This window comes from Podarcis tiliguerta, assembly GCF_965153285.1.
Source record: "Podarcis tiliguerta genome assembly, chromosome: 6".
NCBI lineage: Eukaryota > Metazoa > Chordata > Lepidosauria > Squamata > Lacertidae > Podarcis > Podarcis tiliguerta.
The window spans coordinates 78050137-78069920 of NC_139539.1; the positions used below are offsets into that span (position 1 = coordinate 78050137).

Consider the following 19784-nt stretch of genomic DNA (forward strand, 5'->3'; position numbering starts at 1 on the left):
CACTCGCGCCTCTCGATCGGCGGTCGACTCGGCTCGCCTGCCGCGGGCGCTCTGATAGCCGCGTGATAGGGCGGCGGCTGCGGCGGCGAGGTTGGGATGCTTAAGTTTAGATCCGTTTAGCTCGGCAGGGTTTCTTGTCTCGACGAGATACGCGCCGGGTGGTGCTACAAAAGAGAGGGCAGTTCTTCTAGCCAGAGTGCAAAGGCAAAGGCATCGCATCTTATTTCGAAGTGTAGAGGGCTTTTGTTCTTAAACTGATAGGTTTTACTTTTAGCCCATTTGCTTAGCCCATTTGCAAAACAAAGCAGGGTCCGGTGTGGTTTCAAATTGGATGGGGGACCGCCTGTTGAGATATCTACATTGTAAGGGGGTGGTCCATGGGGTCACGAAGAGTCGGACACGACTGAACGACTAAACAACAACAAAGGGGGTGGGACTAGATGATCCTGAGGGTCCCTTCCAAATCCATGATTCTGCGAAACCTGGGACTCTTATGCAGAAGACGGAATTGCAGCTGGTGTACTACAAAACGGCTGAAAGGTGTAGTAGCCCTGTCCTCCTTGGCGGGCAGGCGGGCAGCCGCTTTAATTTAGAAGTACCCACTGATGGGGGACGTGGGTGGCTCTGTGGGTTAAACCACAGATCCTAGAACTTGCCGATCAGAAGGTCAGCGGTTTGAATCCCCGTGACGGGGTGAGCTCCCGTTGCTCAGTCCCTGCTCCTGCCAACCTAGCAGTTCAAAAGCATGTCAAAGTGCAAGTAGATAAATAGGTACCGCTCCAGCGGGAAGGTAAACTGCTCTGGTTCGCCAGAAGCGGCTTAGTCATGCTGGCCACATGACCCGTAAGCTGTACACCGGCCAATAAAGCGAGATGAGCACCGCAACCCCAGAGTCGGCCATGACTGGACCTAATGGTCAGGGGTCCCTTTACATTTACCTTACCCACTGATGGTAAATTTTGTTTAACTTCCCTCTTTTATCACATCCTCAAGCTTCATTTAAGCTGTGTAGGTTTTGGTTTTGTTTTTTAAAGTGTATTGTCTTTAATATAGTAAAACTTTTAAAGAGGTCCGTTATAGAACACTGTTGCAGAACAGTATGTGCACCTACCATTCTCCATTAATCTGTGTTGTCTTTTGTTGAGTTTTCAGGGATTTATTTTACTGGATTATTATATAGGCCACCAAAACTGAGCACCTTTTTAAAGGGAGAACAGGGACACCCACAGGAGATAGACCAGCCAAGATTTTAGGTACTGTAATCCAGTAATGCGCTGGTTTTCCAACTGGTGGATTGGGAAAGTTTCAGCCTGATCTAAGTTGGGTCACAACAGCAGCATGCAAACATGTGTTAAATGATTAAGAAAAGTTCATGTTCAGCTCCTGAATTCTCCTGTTAATGGTCTTTTTGTCCGGGAGGTGCATGCCTTTGCCAGGGTATGCTCCTACTGCCTTGATGCAAATAGCTGTTTTGTCTTGGAAGGTTAAGTACCCTGAGACTTAAGCTGCATACACACTTACTGTTGAAAGTGTGAAACCATATATCTGAATAAGGTATTATGCATACTTGCTTACAACTTGCTGCTTTCAATCCACATGCATTATAGATCCTGCCATTCACAAAGGTGGGTATGGTTAGGTGATGCACAATGGAAATCCCTCCCTTTGATAGGGTTTTCTATGCTTTTTCTATACACACCTATACAATATCTCCCACAGGACTTGAGTACCTGCGTGTGTAGGTTATAACTGTTGTTGTAATTTGTACATTAATATTATTGGACAAGTTCAGATTTTCAGACAAGCAGAAAAAAGCAGGAATTGTCAGTTAAAAGTATTTCTATTTTTCTAGGAAAAAGGATGTGGGAACTCACCATAAACACCTCCCTTGTTCTTTTAGAATGGCCCTTGCCCACTTTGAAATAGGCGCAAGACCTCTGGAATATGTGGGTATTTTCCTCCCTGCCTGAAGCAAAGCCACCCAAGCACACCCAGTGTGTTGGCAATCTAGAAAGCCCTGGAAGAGGAGTAGTCGCATGTATAAGACTAATTGAAAGACTTAATTAAGATCAGGAGCAATATTTTTAAATTTGTCCCATTCCTTGTTTTAGAACAACATCCATTGTGCAATGTATAATAATTAGTGTATGACATCTTTGAGCATAGAAATGCCAAAATAATTTCTCATTTCTCTATCAGGTGTCAAAGTCTTTATTGAGTTTAAAGCACATATACATTTCTATGGTAACCTCAACTTTTTATGATAGTTAAAAAGGTCTTGCTACAGTGCACATAATTTATTAATAAGAACCAAATCTTAACTGTACTTCAAATAAATAACCTAAATATTTAAGAATTTAATTTAAAAGCATAACTGTACAATATGAAAATATAAACAATACATAGAACATAATACTCTAAAGATATTTAGAAATAAATTTGTAATTCTGTATTATATAGACAGTGCAAGAAATAAAAAAAATTCAAATAAGCCTCTGAACTGGGAAATCATTTACTTTTACATTATCATGCAGACATAGCATTTCAAGCCATGCTGTTGCCTTTAATATGGTACTCTACACGCACACACAGGAGAAACAGCATGTGCAGCCAGAGGTTGCTTTGAAGACTTCATCATAGTCATTTGCACTAGCAAATAGCAAGCTACTTCTCCGCTTCATATATATTAAAATCTTCAGCAATACAATCAGTTCTGATAGAAACTTCAGAGAAATCTCTAGCTGCATACAGTTTTCTCCCATGTGTGCATGAGGGTTTGAGGGATCGTGGCTGTAGTTATTAAAATTACTGTTACCAACCATATCCAACTGCATGCTTTCTTTCCTATGGTACCTTACAAAGAGGTATTTTGTTGCATTCAAAAGTTTTAACATCTCTTCAGCAAACCAATAGGCTTTTTTCCCACCTAAAGCTTAGGAGTGTAGAACATCCAATCAAAACAATCCCAGTTAAAAACCAACATATTATACCTAATGGACTGTGATCAAGAGTCAGCCACTACCTAACCACCTTTCAAGTTCACAGTTATAGATACTAAAATCAAAACATGAAATTTTGATGCAAAACAAATTTGACCACTAGTTAAGATGTGATGTAAGCAACGGTGTAGAATACAGCATAACTAGTTGTTGTTTTCAAAAACTATTTTGTGTGGACCTAGTGATATTTCAGGTGAACTTGAGTTAATTATGAATCAGTTTTTATTCCTGTAGAAAATAAAATAGTCATAGAGGCAAAGATCAGAGAATGCAATAAACACTAAACTGTAAACACATAATTAGTCTTTTGGAGTGCACACTGACATTGCAAGAGCTTGTTCAACAGACTTCGGCAACAAGACTACAATAGGTCACAGCAGCATGAGATCACATGGAAAGCACTGAACAATAATACACACCAACACCTCCTAGCAATCGGGGTAACTGAAGGGAAACATCTCTTCTCCGTGAGATGCTTTCCTGATCAAATGCTGCTCTTTTTAATGCCTAATTTAATGTTCCAATAGTCTTAAATGTGTGTGCTTTATCTGTAGGCTTAAAAACTACTCTTTAGCCGTTATAGGTCCAGAGTTTTACAGTTCTGTCTGCAGAAGATGACAAGAAGGAAAGATCTTGTGTATGCCATCTGCATTGAATCACTTTGTCTTTATGCTCCCCTACCACCATAGTTGGGAGCTGCTTGGTAAGGTCCCCTGTGAAAAAGAAATAGAGTCATTATTGTTTACTCGAACTTTTTGCAGAATTACCATTCACTTCAGTTGATTGCATTTACAACAACTTTTACATCACTTCCTGATAACTCAGTAACTGATTAAGGTCGGTTCATATGCTGCAAAGGGGTAGTGAAAGAAAAAGCACAGGTGATTTGTTCTTCTTTCCCCATTTCTACCTTTACAGCACAAGGCTATGCATGCCTCCTGAATTGCGGGGAGCTGACTCCCAAGTAATTCGGCGTAATTCCAGTGTGTAAAGAACTTGCAGGTTTCAATAGCAACAACCACCTTGCGCTTCAGAAGCCCTCTGAAGCGAACAGATCTTGCTCACAAATCCCATGTCATACTTTCTAGAAATAGTAAAGTTTGAAGCAGCAGCTACCCATGGTATTTCTTTCTCTGCCTTCTGGTAACCCATGAAATTGTCTAAAAAAATAAAAAATGAAAACTCCCTGTTATTTTTCATTGCTGATTTAGCAATTAAATTACCTTGCAAGTCTGTCACTTTTATTTTCATATCGTAAGAACCCGTGAGAAGGTAATGAGCCCCAGGGGAAAAGCGGACAGAACGGACATCACTGGAATGAGGATGGTAACTCTGCACCATTCGCCCTCCACGAATATCATACAGCATACAGCTGGAATCTTCCTGGCCTGTAGCTAGAAGACGACCACTAGGATCTACAGCTACTGATGCCACAGCACTGCCTGCAAGGAGAAACCCATAAATGAAATCAGTACTGTTTCTCTAGATAAGGTGTGTGTTGTTTACAATAAAGATTTTTTAAAGAAGTCCTTATAAAATATAGATCAGAATAAAGGTAGATGCATTTCCAGGCATCTGATACAATTCAGCATAGGGACCAGGGGAGATGTAACTAAGCCCAAAGCATGTGCTATTGAGATAATCATTATTCTTCCCCTGCCTGTGCATGCCTGCCTTTTCTTCCTTTTCCCTATGTTTATTACAGGTTGTAAGTCCCTTGGGGCAGGGGCCTTCCATACCTGTTCCTTGGTGGTGGGGGGAACCACATGTACATAGATGATATTATATTAATAAATCTTATTAACTGTACTATCACTTAATTGTTTACTTGTACTGTCATTTAAATTTAGATAAATATGGCAGATATGGTTGTTTATCCTTGCAGATCTGCTATAAATGTACTTTTCACTAACAGCAAACACTGGTTAATGTTTCAAACAAGTTCTTCTGTATGTTAAAAAATAATCTTCAGTACCAGTATGAGACAGGAAATGGACCTAACCCTTGGCTCCTTAAAAACTGGCAATCATTGCCTTTATTTTCCTGATAAAAGGTATCAGATAAATTTTAGAAGGATTGCTAGCTTTTGCACCTATTTTAAAATCTGATGTCCCTCTCTTCATCCAAAGACAACAGGGTGGGTTGCAACAATACATGAAGCAGTCAATAGTTTTAAAAAATTAAATCAGCAACATAGTAAATTATAATATGTGAAAGTTTTATAGAGGGCATTCCCCTACACCAAAAAAGGCTGATTGAAAAGGAAGGTTTACAGCTGGCCCCTAAAACTGAAAAGTGGCACAGCCACACCTCTAGGAGTTAGTGCTTTCTATATCCAAGGTCCTATTACTGAAATGGGCCCTTGTACCTTGTGAACAGAAGTTAATTTATGTGAATTTGTTTCCAAATATTTATGCACAGAACTTGCTATTTTCCAAGCAGCAACTCTACTGGCCAACCATGGCAAGGATTTTTTCTTGGCTTCATCATCAGTAACTTTACCAGTTCCATGAAATGTTGTTCCAACAACGCGAACACAACTAGGTACTCTGAGATCCCAGAATCGTACGGTCTTGTCTTGGGAGCCAGATGCTATCATCCATCCACTCCATGTATAAAGTGCTAAAATGTGACCTGCATGTAAGGAATTTTGATTTGTATTAATTATTAATACAAATATTGATATTATTGCATTGATGATTTAAATTATTGATATACAGTGGTACCTCGGGTTACATACACTTCAGGTTACATACGCTTCAGGTTACAGACTCCGCTAACCCAGAAATAGTATCTCGGGTTAAGAGCTTTGCTTCAGGATGAGAACAGAAATCGTGCTCCGGTGGCGCAGTGGCAGCAGGAGGCCCCATTAGCTAAAGTGGTGCTTCAGGTTAAGAACAGTTTCAGGTTAAGAACGGACCTCCGGAACTAATTAAATACTTAACCCGAAGTACCACTGTACTAACCAGGAATGCACGTTTGTCAGCAAAATGCACTTTTGCCATGCAAGTAAGAGAAATGGCAAGTTCTACATGCAACAAGGGTAGTTTTGCCAAAATTTGTGAATTTACACAGTAAAGTGTACAATGTGGTACATTTTAAACTTTATTAAAATGGTTCATTAATCCAGCAACACACACTGTTGTTAGTAAAACTGACTGAGACCAAAGGCTACCAAAGCTTGACCAGAAACGTACCAGTATGACCACTCAAAGCATGGAGGCCTTGCCCTCGCTGGCAGTCAGTTGTATAAATATTACAGTCCCCAGCTCCAGCGCTTATTAAAATGGCACCACCACTTTCGGGACCTTCCATAAAAGCTAGATCCCTAATGGTTCCATCATGCATGCTGAATTCCAAATCTGGCCCTAAAACAGATGGAGAACAGAGTGAACAATTATCACACACACACACAGAGAGAGAGAGAGAGAGAGAGAGAAAATTAGGAGTTTTATAACCATTCAGGACACTACTTAATGTTAAAACACAGCAACGTTTGAGTCTAACCAAACTGTTTGCAAGAAACAAAACTCTCAATCCCACACACAGAAAAATTGTGCCAGTCTGATATTGGGTTGAAACATACCGCACTGCAGAATTACTGCCTTCATGTACATAGATGGCACAGTATATAACAGTACAATAGTTTACATTTATACTACTACAACTGGTCTGGTTTTTTAAAGCTAAGGTTTTTTAAAGCTAAGGTTCTTGATTTTTTTTAAGCTTTCTTACGACACGATAATCTTTCTTGTCAATGTCCCATACAGAACAATGAAATTGAAAATCTACACCAGACATTCAGAAACCAACAAGCCTGCTATCCCAGCTATCTCAGCCTGGTTAGCCCGCTAAAAACTCTGATACCCCATAATTAAATACAATATACTCCCATAGAGACTACCTTACACTGTGTTTAAAACCAAAATCACATTTAAATAGAAACTGTTTCTCAGGCGGCTACTCCTAGTCTTTATAACCCTGTACCTTCTTCCAGAAGGCAGAAGCTGAAAGAGATCATTTCCGGGGTGCGCACTATCCTGCACTATCTCTGCAGCTTTCTTAAGGCACCTGGAAGCATAGATTTGATCCAAGGTGGGAAGAGTGCACCCAATTATTCTCTCCACAGTCTTTAGAACCCTTTAGAACCCTTTAGAACCCTGGACAGCATTGTTTTTTCCCTGACCGTGCAGCTCCCAAACCACACACACAGACCATAAGTTAAGAACAAAAACCCAAGATGGTGGTGTGTGCAGACACTGCGACCGACAGCTCCTTGGAGAGGAGTCAGGGTTTGTTAGGACGAATTATTTACACCCGATACGAAAGCTTTCTCATCCCCTGAACAATGCAAGAAATTATATGCTCTTAAGTGTATAAAAAGTCAATTGTTACAAGCAATTGTAACAACAGTTTGTACTTACCTGTTGCATTGCAGGTGTCTGCATTGAAAGGTAGCACCTTAACATATTTGTCATTGGAACCAGTTGCCAGCAATTGTCCACAGGGACTCCAGGCCACACAATAGATTGATCCTTTGTGATGTTTGTTCCTTTTGAAACGTACCGCGGGCTGCTTAGGAGTGTTACTATCACTGGGGGGGGGGGGGGGGCAAATGAAAGTAAGATGATTTTGTGCTTTCGCATGCCTGGACAGGGTCTGTAACAAAAGGCTAATAATTCTACTCTTTTGGAAGGATAGAGTAATTAGCAGATATTTTAAAATGACATAATTGCATTTAAAATTATCGTTTCTTTTGCATTAAAAATATGAACTATATAAAGGGTCCCTCTTCTAAAGTGATGCAGTTTTAAGGAAAGCCTGTTTTTCTTGAGCATGCAAAAAAGCCCACCTTCAAAAGGCTTATATTAATTGTTTTAATGAGCTGTAAGGTGCTTTTTAAAAAATGGTGCAGAACACAGCTGCCCAGCTCTTCCTAGAACCTTCTGTGGCAAGGCAGATGCTCTGCCATTGAGCTAAGGTCCTTCTCCAACCTTTAGAAACCCTTTAAATTAATATAAATACATTTTAAATTAAACACACAATAAATAAATGGTCTGGTGGGAACAAGATAACTTCTGCCTAGTACCACTGTCCTTGTCCAATATGGGATCCCAACACACTGTTCTTAAGAGAACCTGAGAGATCTGATCATCAATCTCTAATCACTAATCTAGTTTTGCCTTTAGCAGAATGTAAGGAAATTCATACTTTTTAAACTTGTAAAATCATTTCCCTCACCAATGCACCTGCCTACCAGAAGTTCAGCTGAGACAACAGAATTTAATTAATTAAATCAGAATTTAATTAAAACACAACAGACTGCTTCTGGCACTACCGCAGCTAAAGCCAAGCCACTTTGTTTTCAGATTACAGGAGTCTCCTTCAGATGTGCACATTCAGCATTAACTGAACAAAGGGGATCCCAGCCTGCATCCCCATTTGCCAAAGCAGGGTGCAGGCTAGGATCCGGTTCCTGATAGGTGGTGGGGGCTTCTGCCCCCCTGCCCACCTATCAGGAAGGGCACGGCAGTTCCAGTTCCCACGCTGGGGCTCCATGAAGCCTCTGCTGTCCTGCAACGCCGCCGTACCAAGAGGGGTGAGCAGACTTTCAGAACATTTAGGGAGCATGACAAACATTGGAAGGCAGCTACAGGAGACTTGCAAGACTACTGGTATCTTCAGATCTTGACCATTGCATTAATGGAAAAGTTAATAAGGTAATAACAATAAGCAAAAACAAACCAACAAGGGGGGCATGGGAATGTGTGTGCAAGCTCCACCCCCTGACCCTTCATGAGTACAGAAGGTTCTCTACTTCAAACAGTCACCTTCCAACTCTCAGAAGATGATAAGGATCTTGAGGATGGAGCTAGCACATTCAACCCCTATAGTTCCCCGCCACAGTTTTGTTACTACTGAATGTGCATGCCTGAAGAGCAGGAATACCACAACTTCCACTTTCCCAAAGCGAATTAGCCACTTCTAATATAACACTTTAAGCGTTGTAAAGGCAAAAAATCAATGGAAAACTAAAGACTTCAAGTAATCTTGTAAGAGAGGAAACCAGATTTCATGATTTTCAGATACAGTCACATACCAATTTCCATTTCTACTGTAGTTTTTCATGTGCAAAAATCTTGTATCTTAGAAATTGCAAGACTGCTTTAAAGTTCTTAGTTAAAAAGGTAACAGAAATAATAATCTGCCTGCCATTATTTTTCTTCTTTATCTTAATTTAAGCATTATTTATTAAAGATGCAGGAAAACAGCTGATTAACAATCATTACTTACACGCAAAAGTAAAAACTGTAAAAGCAGTGGAATCATGTAAATATTTGGCTATTGGGCAGTTTAAATAAAAGCAAGATGCTAATAAGGCAACTGAAAGCTAATAGAACCAAGAAGCTTTTAGTGATAGCAGATTTTTTTTTATAAAAAAAAGGCCATGCTGCAGAAGCTGTAAAGTGAGGCTGTTGTATGAAGAGTGAAAGCAGAGGAGTACAAAATATGGAGAACGTGGTATACTCAAGTAGTTATGGAGCAGGCACATAATACAAAGCCAAAAGAAACAAAGCCAAATGATCTGGCAACTCCAAAGTGTTTGTAAGAGGAAATACTGTAAATTTACTAGTTACTTTGTTGTCATCTTTACAGAGGAAGACTGCGAAGATCTGCCTAAGTCAAATACCAGTTTTCGAGGAACAGCAGAGGAGGAGCTAAACAGCATATAAGCAAACAAGTTATAAAGAGACTAAACACACACACACAAAATATTCTGTAAGAGTAACATATTTATGGCTTTTTAAATTTCACAAGGTGAAGGCTGGCTTGTGATGGGTCACATTTAAAACAACAGCAGCACTACACTCGGCAACATTTTATAATGCAAACAGCCAACTCACTGAACAAACATCCCATCCTACTACAGCATTTGCTACCGACATTTGCTCCCATTTGCCATGCTTGCAGCCACACAAGTCCACAGGGGTGAGAAAGCTAAGCATGATATATGGAGGAGTTCAAACTACTTCATATTGTTTTTTGTTTTACTCAGATGTTTGAGCAAAAGTGAAATAGCATGGGTCCAAAAACAATTTCAAGTAATTTCACCAATTTTAGTGAAACGGCTTTCCAAGCTCACTAATATTAGAACTTGCTACTGGTCACCTATGCATAGTAACTAATATTACTATGAGCTACAGTGAAGCTCACAAAAATCCTGTAAATAATAAAGTAACTTATATTTGGCATTTATTTTTTGTTTGTTTATTTGCTAACCATAGTTGGACAGTCAAGAAGTTCAACTTATGGTAGTTATTCAGGTAGGAATTTGCTGAAATTCCTTTTTTAACACTTCTGTTTCTGCTTGTTCTGTTTCCTATTCATCAGAATATTTACGATTGCCACTGGCAACCTCCATTTTTCTATGTACATAAAAATGTAAGGTTGTCATCGTGCAGCCCCCATTGAAGGATATGTAACCACAATCCTGAATTTGCAAGGGGGGGGGGGCAAAGAGATGGCAGATTTAAACAAAAGCAGAGGTTTGAATAAAGCATGGTTGGAGGTACACAGAGGAGCTGTGAGGGAACAGACGTTGATCTGAAGGAACTGTGAGGGGATGGGGGGTGTAAGGCATAAAGATTTATTTAGCTGGGTTGGTGAGCAACAAGAGCAGGGACAGCAGCCCCAAGTTCATACATAAAAAAATGGGCAGGGAGAAAACTTTATTTTCACTACGTATAAGCTTTCACTTCAACATCAACAGCAAAACATATGGTAACTTCTCAGCAACAGCACAACAGTAACTGACTTCCAGTTTAGCATTGGTTCTGAAATGATCTTGAGAACAGTGTGAACCTTTTGTCTGCCTTAAATTTCCTAACCATGCTTATAAAAATGCAATGAGGATAATGGGGCAAAAATTGTGTCACTTGTAATGCCAATGTTTCAGGTTGCTTTCCAAAAATGAAGTTATAGAATAGTGAAATTCTATTAATATAAGAGAGTTTTACATTTTTCAGAGTAGCCCTATTCGTGTGAAATACCTAGACTAATATTTTTGTAGCCCTCAAGGGGTAAAGTTCCACAATAATCAATGACATGTTAAAAAATAAGAAATGGAGAAAATGAGGGTCAGAAAAGCAGAGCAGAAATGGATACAAATGTCAGACATAACTGATGAGAGACAGATTAACAATCAATAATTACTCCTACCTTGATTCCTGGAGTTCTGGATAGGCACATACTCTTAAAGTTTTAGAATTTGAGCCAACAGCATAAAGAGTGCCACTTGGATGAAAAGCCACAGCTCTGACAGCTTGTGTATCTTCTAGGGTATTGACACAAATGAATTGCTTTTTTGATTTGTCATCCTGTTGTGTCAAAAGTTACAATACAAGTGACTATTTCTCCATAGTTCTTTACAACTAGTATGCCATACATGATATTATTCTAATATTAGGAAAAGGTTGCACATCAACTCAACATAAGAAATATGAAAGCAACACCTGGTTTGGGCAATAGTTCAGGGATTCATAAACCGTAATTTGTGAAACTGTGAAAAAGGGTCAGTGTTGAAAGCCAAAACTTAAACTCTCTACTGTTGTCCAAGTATTTTCCACATCTCCAATACATTATGATATAATGCCACCCCCAACATGGGGAACACAATACATTTAGAATTCTGGATGTAAAAACTAAGGGTAAATTTTCACCTTCACTGGGGTGGAGTCTATTTAAATGAGATATTTGGTTGGTGTGCTTCTAAACACACTGCAATGCTTTTGGTGTGCCACTAGGTTACACTATATGCAGGTTTTGATACTGGAACGTTCATTATCCAAAATCTCAGTTATCTAAACACAAAAAGTATACCCAAACCTCACTACACAAACAGCTGATTCAGATATCTGAACAGCCACAGTTTGTCCATTTCCTTACTTGCATTTATTTTGCTGGCTGGCAGCAGCCATTTAGGGCAGAAACCATGGAGGGGAAGGAGAGGGATTGGACAAAGTGGGGAAAGATTGCACAAATCAACTTTTCCTTTGTTTGGCTTTTGCTGATTTGCAGCAGTTTCAGGTAGAAACCAGGGCGAGGGAGGGAGGGACAGACAACGGACAAATCACAGATTAGAAATGTTCCCATGGGAAATAATTGAAATCATCAGCTCATTATGTGAATGCTCCCCTGATGAACAATTTCCTGGGAATGCACTGTCCTCAGAAAGTTGGACCTGTGTGTACTATGTGGCAGAATACAAGTATAATAAGGAACTCACATTTAGGACATTTGTGGATTTACAAAAATAATGATAATGAATGCTATATTTGCACCAGCCCTGATGCTGCAACAGTGACATGATTATACAAACTATGGCATTTAGGTAACCTGGACAAGAAGTTCAAGTTGCATCCATCTTAAATGCTTGGGATAAGCATGAGACAGTCATGTTCTAGTTTATAGCCTTAACTTTTTGTGCGAAATGAAAACACACTCATTTAGAAGGTCAGGTACTACAAAACATATTTTTAATATAATTTAGTTTCCTTTTATTAGTTATGTGAATAAAAACAGTAATTTTCCTTGGCCTTCTGGGACACATGAAGTCTTATGGAAAGGGTACCTAGCATGAGTCTTAAATATGGGATTGTCATTTTTTGAGATATTCCACAGTCATATCTGTTCTTCATGTCCAAGTGATTGGCAGTAAGACTATGACTATATTTTGGGGTACTCCACCATTGCATTGTACAGTTTCTTATTGTTTACCTGTCATTTTTTACATTTTGAAAAAAACAACAATAAAACTTTTTTTAGGATTCAGCCTTTTCATTGTAATGCAAGATGCTATTAAGTCCTACCTCATCACCACTTGCTCTTGTTAAATTCCCTGGAGAATCTTCATGTTGTGCTGGAATGGCACCATGCTCTGGTATTCTGTTTTGATACACAAAATTTAAATTCAAATTTAAATGCAACTTTCCCTGTTATTTATACCCATGTCACCTTCCTCTGCTTCCCTGTCCCCTTGCTTTCTTGGTGCTGCCCTCCATTCTTCTCCTTTCCCTTCTTATTCTAAATCAAGCAACAAATGTAAATATATAATTGTCTGTTGCTGGTTATTCAGCAATAAACTGACATCTTCAAATACTAGAGTAATTATTGAAGATATTTTTATGTGCTGCCATAATTGAAGGACATTAGTGAGGAATGCCCTATGAAGAGACTTTGTCCACGTGGAGGTAATCTGCCTGAATACTTGCCCACTACTTACTGGTTTGCCCAAGCTATGAGGACTTAAAAGCAGCCATGTTCATATAATTAAATGGTTTAGGTATTTGACTAACTGGGGGGGGGGGCAGGTTCCCCTGGACCTCTGAAAAAGTGGCCTGTTTTGCTTTTAAAGTAGCAATTTTAAGGAGAAAAGTTTGTGGGGTTGATGAGTTAAATTCTTCAGGGTAGCAAACTCTTATCTGACGGATAACTGTGTAATGTATTTTATTCTATGTATTTTATCTTTAGTAATAGCTTCAGGTAGACTAAATAATTAATGCTTTTTTGTACTGCTCATCAACAAAGTTCTCTGAGCAGTTATGAACCAACTATATAAGAAAATATCAATGCAACACTCACAAAACCATTAGAAATTCAGTATAAAACAGCTACACACTAAAACAGTATAATTAAAAAGATCCCCACCTGGCACCAAAGACCACAATGTAAACACCAGACAAACCTCTCTGTTGAAGGCACTAATGCACCACAACTGAAAAAGTCGTTCCTCCCCACTTCTCCCCATCTGATAGGCACACCTGGAGATTGCCAGCTCTTCAGTCCTTTAGGTAGCCTAGCCCCAAGCTATTTAGGTCAGCACCTTGAATAGGGTCAAGAAATACAGTGGAAGCCAGTGCAGATGACAGAGCCCAGTCTACTGAATATGGTGAGTGGCGGTTAGAACTGTTGTGGGCCCCAACAGATGATTATGTAACTATGTGATTTTTAGCCCTGCCTGACGGAACAGTCCAGGGAGGGGAAAGTATACACAGAAAGAGGTTTTTGTGGGGCTTTGTGTGTTTTTCTTATTCAGGGGAACAGAAAGGTTAGGAGCTAATTGCATGAGGGGGAAAAGCCCGTTAAATTAAAGGAGGGGTAAATAAATATGGATTAAGCCAAAGTGGTCAATATAAGGGCAGAGAGTTGAAAAGAGAGAAAAAGGAGTGGCTGCTGAAGGGAGAGAGCAGGCTGACAGAAAGGTATACTGACCACTAATATACTTTGAGAAGAGGCTCTGCAAACTGCTTCTTCAGGCAGGAGAGAAAAAACAGAAAGAAACACCTGCCTGCCAGAATTCTATGTTCTCCTGCCTCATCGCCAGATGAGATCATACCCAACCAGTGAATTGATTCCAACCAGAACAAATGGACTGAAAACACTCCAGGAAATGAATGTTCATTTGTTACTTGTATGTTTACTTGTAAAAATTTTATCCAAAATTGGCATGGGTGGTATCCATTACTCCTATTTTTCTGGTGCAAGAGATGTGGGCTAGCAGAAATGAACTTTCCCCTCCTCTCTTCAGCAACTCCCTGTGTGCAGCCTCCAGATCAGCTCCAGGGAAGATTTTGGTGGTGCAGATGAGGAGGAGAGGAAACTCCACTGCTGCTGCTCTGGATACAGTCAAAAGTATTCTACCCAATGACTGAGCAAGGCACAATATGTTGCGAGGGTGGCACATCAAATTGATCTGCATATTATTAATCTTAGTGCAGAAGTAGCACTGACATGCACAAGAGTGTTCCAAGTACTTACATTTTATTTCCATGGACAGGTGATTCTTCAAGAGATGGTATCTGATTAGTGGACCCAAGTTTCTGAGGTGTGCTTGTACTGAACTGTACATTAGCATTTGCTGTTCTCTGACTAGAATCTGGAAGGATGGATACGGTTCCTTTGCTGCCACTGCAGTGCTGGTTAAGTGTTTGCACATCATTTCCCAGATTGTCAATTCCCATATTTAACTCCCCCAACTTCTGAACAGACCTGCAGGATACATTAAAAAAACATAAATGAAGAGCTATGAAAGCATAATTACTATTACATTCAATGTAATGTTGTCACCAATATGGTATTTGGTTAATAAGACTTAAGAAAGGCATCAAATTAATACAAAAAGAACGTCATCACATCCTATCAGCAGATGCTGGGGAACTTACTGCGAAAGTCATTTTATAACAAAATTATACTGAAAACTATAATCAGATTTGAAAATATTCTTTTTAGCGACTGTCAGCATTTATTTCAAAGTAAATTCCATTGACTCTAGAGTAAGGCTAAGATTGTAGTCTTTGCTATTGAACAAATCATAACCTGAAAACCACAAAGATATCATAGCCAACCTGTTAAGAAACTGCTCTGTAAGATTTTGCTGTGCATCTGAACCATCCTCCTGGTTTACCCCTCCTTCTAATAACATTTGCTGATATAGTTGTCGCTGTTGCTCCTTCTGTTCTAAGTGCTGCTGGTATCGTAATCGCTGTCGGTAATATTCCTGAAATTGGTCTGTTGAATCACGAAGCTAAACAAGATCGGACATAAATAAAATCATCATTCTCATTACAGTTCTTTATCACCACACCAATAAAATTTTACATTACCAGAGGCAGAAAAAAGCAACGGCTCTTTACTTAAGTGTAACATAGCTGTCAGGGAACTGCCATCGGCAGCACAAGAGGTGCCAAGGCTCTCTGAAGTAGAGAGAGACGTAACACCTGAAGAGGGAACCAGTAGGGGGCGAACAGGAATGTCAAGGGAAGGAGAGTCGGAGGAATGGCTCAGAGACGTTTCTAGCGAAAACAGTGGGGATGTCTCAGGTCCTCCTATAGGGACCCCCGTTCCTCGCCGGAAAGTGTCACGCAGAGAGTCCAGAAGACGTGTTTCCGTTAAGGAGCTTTTATGTTGGAAACGTTTCCGAAAGCAACCACTTTCGGATTCTGCTAGCGACTGACGCAGCCATGCTGGAGGGGCTCCGTCACAGGCAGAGGTTTGAGAAACTGTTCAAACTCTGAGGGATTTGCAGTTTACACACAAGCAGCTCTTCATCCCATCACAGCAATCCGAAAGTCACCGACAGCTAGCTTGTGCCAGGGAGAGGCATCATGAGCGAACCAGCCGGAACTGGAGGGGCAGCTGGAGGAGGTCCAAGCCTGGAGGAAAGGTACAGGGCGTTGGAAATCCAGCTTGCCTTGCAGACGGCGAGGCTGGAAGAGAGGAGGGCTCAGGATGCAGAAAGGGGGAAGGAGAAAGCCACCCCACTCAACAGAAAGATGCCAGGATTGGTGCAGAAATTTGGGGGGGACCCCAGAAAATATCATGCCTTTAGGACAGAGATGCAATACGCTCTCAATCTGCAATTTGATGACTTCCCTGATGAGGAATCGCGAGTGGCTTTTGTAATTAGCCATCTCGAATCAGGGGCGAAGGACTGGGTTAGACCCTTGATGGCAGCAAATAATGAGATCCTAAAGGACACAAGGAAGTTTTTTCGTGCCATGGACCTGATGTTTTCCAGCGACATTGAGCAGGGAGAGGTGCGAAGGCAGTTAATGGCTTGCAGACAGGGAAACAGGACTGTCCGTGAGTACTGGACTGAGTTCACTATGCTGATTCATAGATTGGGGTGGGACTTGTCTGCTGAGCCCATTCAGATGCTTTTCGAAGAAGGTCTGTCTTCGTCCTTGAAAGATGAACTTTCCCGGACCCCCAGAGCGGAGTCTATGGACCAGCTGACTAAAGCCGCGCTAGCCATAGGAGCGCGCCAGGAAGCGAGGGCTTTGGAGAATCGGGAGGGGAAAGGAGAACGTTGGAGGGAGCTCCGCATTCCAGACATTCCAGAGCAGCCTTTCCCGCCGGCAGAGCCGATGGAAGTGGGAACAGCGCGTGCGCGCGCAGTTTCAAACATCGGTGAAGGGCGGAAGAAGGAGGGAAAGGGCGGGAAGAAATGTTATCTCTGCCAACAGCCAGGACACTTTGCCAGAGTCTGTCCACGGAGAAAGGAATGGCAAGGCATGGCAGGAGCTGTTGGGGGAGAGGAGGAGGAAAGCACGGAGCAAGTAAAAGCCAACGCCTGGCTGCCGTCGGGGCACAGCAGCCAGGCTCAAAAGCAGTGAGAGTGCCCGCACCAGAACCTCCCAGACCTGCTCTAGTGATAGAGGTGTTGCTAGAGCTGCCAAACGGACATCCTCTACAGATCAAGGCCCTTCTGGATTCAGGCAGCTCCTGTAATTTCATGAGTAAGGAGTTCGCAGCTGAGCACCAGATACAAACCCTCCCCTTAAGTAAACCCCTGCAGGTAACCACGATTGACGGCAGAGAGCTGTTGGGAGGAGAAGTGAACCAACAGACAGTCCCCATGACAATGAGGGTGGCAAGGCACACCGAGCGGATAGCGTTTAATGTGGCCACCTTGGGAGGAGCTCCCATAATTTTGGGGATGAGCTGGCTGGCACTACACGATCCTCTAGTGGGCTGGCACCAGAGGGTGGTCTCCTTTGGGTCAGCGCATTGCCTAGAACACTGCAAGCAGGGAAAGGATCCAGGGGGAGCCAAGCTCACCCTAGCTGGGATGGAGGTAATGAAGCAAGGGGAGGTGCCTCCGCAATATGCAGATCTGAGCAACGTATTTAGCGAAAGGGAAGCGGACAAACTGCCGCCGCATAGACCCTTTGACTGTCAAATCAACCTACTCCCTGGGGCTCAACTCCCAGTGGGCAAGCTGTACGCCATGTCAGACAGGGAGATGCAGGAGCTGAGGGAGTTCATTGACAAAAACCTGAAGAGGGGTTTCATCAGAGAGTCCCGAGCGGTGGGGGGCAGCCCAGTGTTTTTTGTGGACAAAAAAAACACAGATAAGCCGAGGCTTGTAGTGGACTTCAGATCCCTAAATGCCGTGTCGGAACCCCTGGCTTTTCCTATGCCCCGAATTGATGACATTCTGACCAGGGTAAGGAAGGGGAAGATTTTTACAAAACTGGACCTGCGGGGGGCGTACAATCTGATACGGATAAGGAAGGGGGATGAATGGAAGACCACCATGTTCACCCCTTTGGGAGCATTTGAATACCTCGTAATGCCCTTCGGTCTCCAAGCCGGCTCCGCATGTTTTCAAAGTTTTATCAACCACGTCTTGGGACCTTTGCTCTACAAGAATTGTGTGGCCTTTTTGGATGACGTGTTGGTGTATTCGGAAGATGAAGAGCAGCATGTGAGAGACGTGAGAGAAGTGTTGGGCCGGCTGCAAGCCAATCAGCTGTGGGTGAAACTGGAGAAGTGCCAGTTTCATGCCAAGGAGGTGGAATTCCTGGGGTACCGCTTGTCAGACAAAGGATTGGCCATGGATCCAGGCAAGGTCCAGGCGGTGCTGGAATGGAAGACACCGAAGACCAAGAAGGATGTGCAAAGGTTCCTGGGGTTTGGGAACTTTTATCGGAAGTTCATCAAGAATTTTGCACACTTGACAGCGCCCATCACCGACTGCCTCAGTAGCAAGAAGAAATTTGTTTGGACGGCGGAGGCGGAGAGAGCTTTTGAAGAACTGAAAAGGGCTTTCGCTTCGGAAGAACAACTTCTGCATGTGGACCTACAGAAGCCCATGAGAGTGGAGACAGACGCGTCAGACAGAGCGGTGGGGGCGGTGCTTCTTCAGCCGGGAAGAAACACGTCGGAGTGGAGACCGTGTGCCTTTTTCTCGAGGAAGCTGAATAAGTCCGAGCGGAACTACACGGTGTATGACAGGGAACTACTCGCCATTCACGAAGCGTTCCGGAGGTGGAGACATTTATTGATTGGGGCACAACACAAGGTGCAAGTGTGCACCGACCACAAGAATTTGGAGTATTGGAGGACAGCTTGAGTACTCAACCAACGACAAGTGAGATGGGCACAGGAATTTTCCAAATTCCACTTCGAGATTTGTTATGTACCAGGCCCAGAGAACGTCAGGGCGGACGCTCTCTCACGCAAACCAGAGTACTTGGAGGGGGAGGGGGCAATCGAAGAAAGACATGTCATTCCCGAGGACCGCTGGGTGTGTGGGGCGGCGCTGGTGGGGAGACGAGAACTGGTAGAAGAAACGGAAAATGACGAATATGCCCAAAATAAGCTCAGAGGTCTCAGGGGAGAGGGTGAGAGCCCGGAGGGTTTTGAAGAAAGAAATGGGGCATTGTATTACAAAGGGGCACTGTATATACCAGAAGGTGAATTGAGAGGGAGGGTACTCAAGCAGTTGCATGATAGTCCCACGGCGGGACATTTTGGACAACACAAGACCATGTGGATGGTCACCAGGGAATTTTGGTGGCCCAAGGTGAGGGAAGATGTAAAGGAGTATGTAAGAGGGTGTGACCAATGCCAGAGGGCCAAGGGGGAAAGAAGGGCGCCGGCAGGGTTATTAGAACCACTACCCACGCCAGAACGGCCTTGGGAGGCGGTATCAATAGATTTTATGACGGACCTGCCCAAATCCAAAGGGAAAACGGCCATCATGGTAGTAGTGGACCTGTTGACTAAGATGTGCCACTTTGTAGCATGTTCACATGCAGTCACAGCGGAAGAAACAGCGAAGTTGTTTGTAGAACACATCTTCCGGCTGCATGGCACCCCCTTGAGGGTTATCTCAGACCGCGGGAAACAATTTACTTCCAGGTTCTGGAGGAAGCTCATGAGCTTGCTGCACGTGGAAGTCAATTTCTCGACGGCCCGGCACCCTGAAACCAACGGGCA

General features: G+C 42.3%; 1 protein-coding gene and 2 long non-coding RNA genes across 8 annotated transcripts in view; 2 read left to right on the plus strand and 1 right to left on the minus strand.

Moving 5' to 3' along the window:
• The first annotated feature begins 42 nt into the window (after positions 1 to 42).
• LOC310679677 lies at positions 43 to 4814 on the plus strand. Its single transcript, XR_014512456.1, has 3 exons — positions 43 to 370; positions 428 to 685; positions 772 to 4814. It is a non-coding gene; the product is annotated as an uncharacterized lncRNA (long non-coding RNA).
• WDR47 (WD repeat domain 47) overlaps positions 2196 to 19784 on the minus strand; it is a 42547-nt gene continuing 24958 nt past the window's right edge. For 3 of the 5 annotated variants that reach the window (XM_083445160.1, XM_083445163.1, XM_083445161.1), the window contains 9 exons: positions 15404 to 15582; positions 14817 to 15047; positions 12869 to 12944; positions 11220 to 11377; positions 7424 to 7593; positions 6197 to 6367; positions 5502 to 5633; positions 4223 to 4441; positions 2196 to 3712 (listed from right to left, as the gene is read on the minus strand). In XM_083445160.1, coding sequence (XP_083301286.1) covers positions 3570 to 3712; positions 4223 to 4441; positions 5502 to 5633; positions 6197 to 6367; positions 7424 to 7593; positions 11220 to 11377; positions 12869 to 12944; positions 14817 to 15047; positions 15404 to 15582 — 1479 coding nt within the window. In that variant the 3' untranslated portion in view covers positions 2196 to 3569. Of the gene's footprint in view, positions 3713 to 4222; positions 4442 to 5501; positions 5634 to 6196; positions 6368 to 7423; positions 7594 to 9637; positions 9719 to 11219; positions 11378 to 12868; positions 12945 to 14816; positions 15048 to 15403; positions 15583 to 19784 lie in introns of all 5 variants that reach the window. The other 2 variants (XM_083445159.1, XM_083445162.1) reach the window with 1 other exon arrangement.
• Positions 7587 to 10256, plus strand: LOC310679678. Of its 2 annotated transcripts, none has more exons than XR_014512457.1 (2): positions 7587 to 8485; positions 8720 to 10256. It is a non-coding gene; the product is annotated as an uncharacterized lncRNA (long non-coding RNA). The 2 variants fall into 2 exon arrangements; XR_014512458.1 differs by having other exon boundaries at positions 7587 to 8482.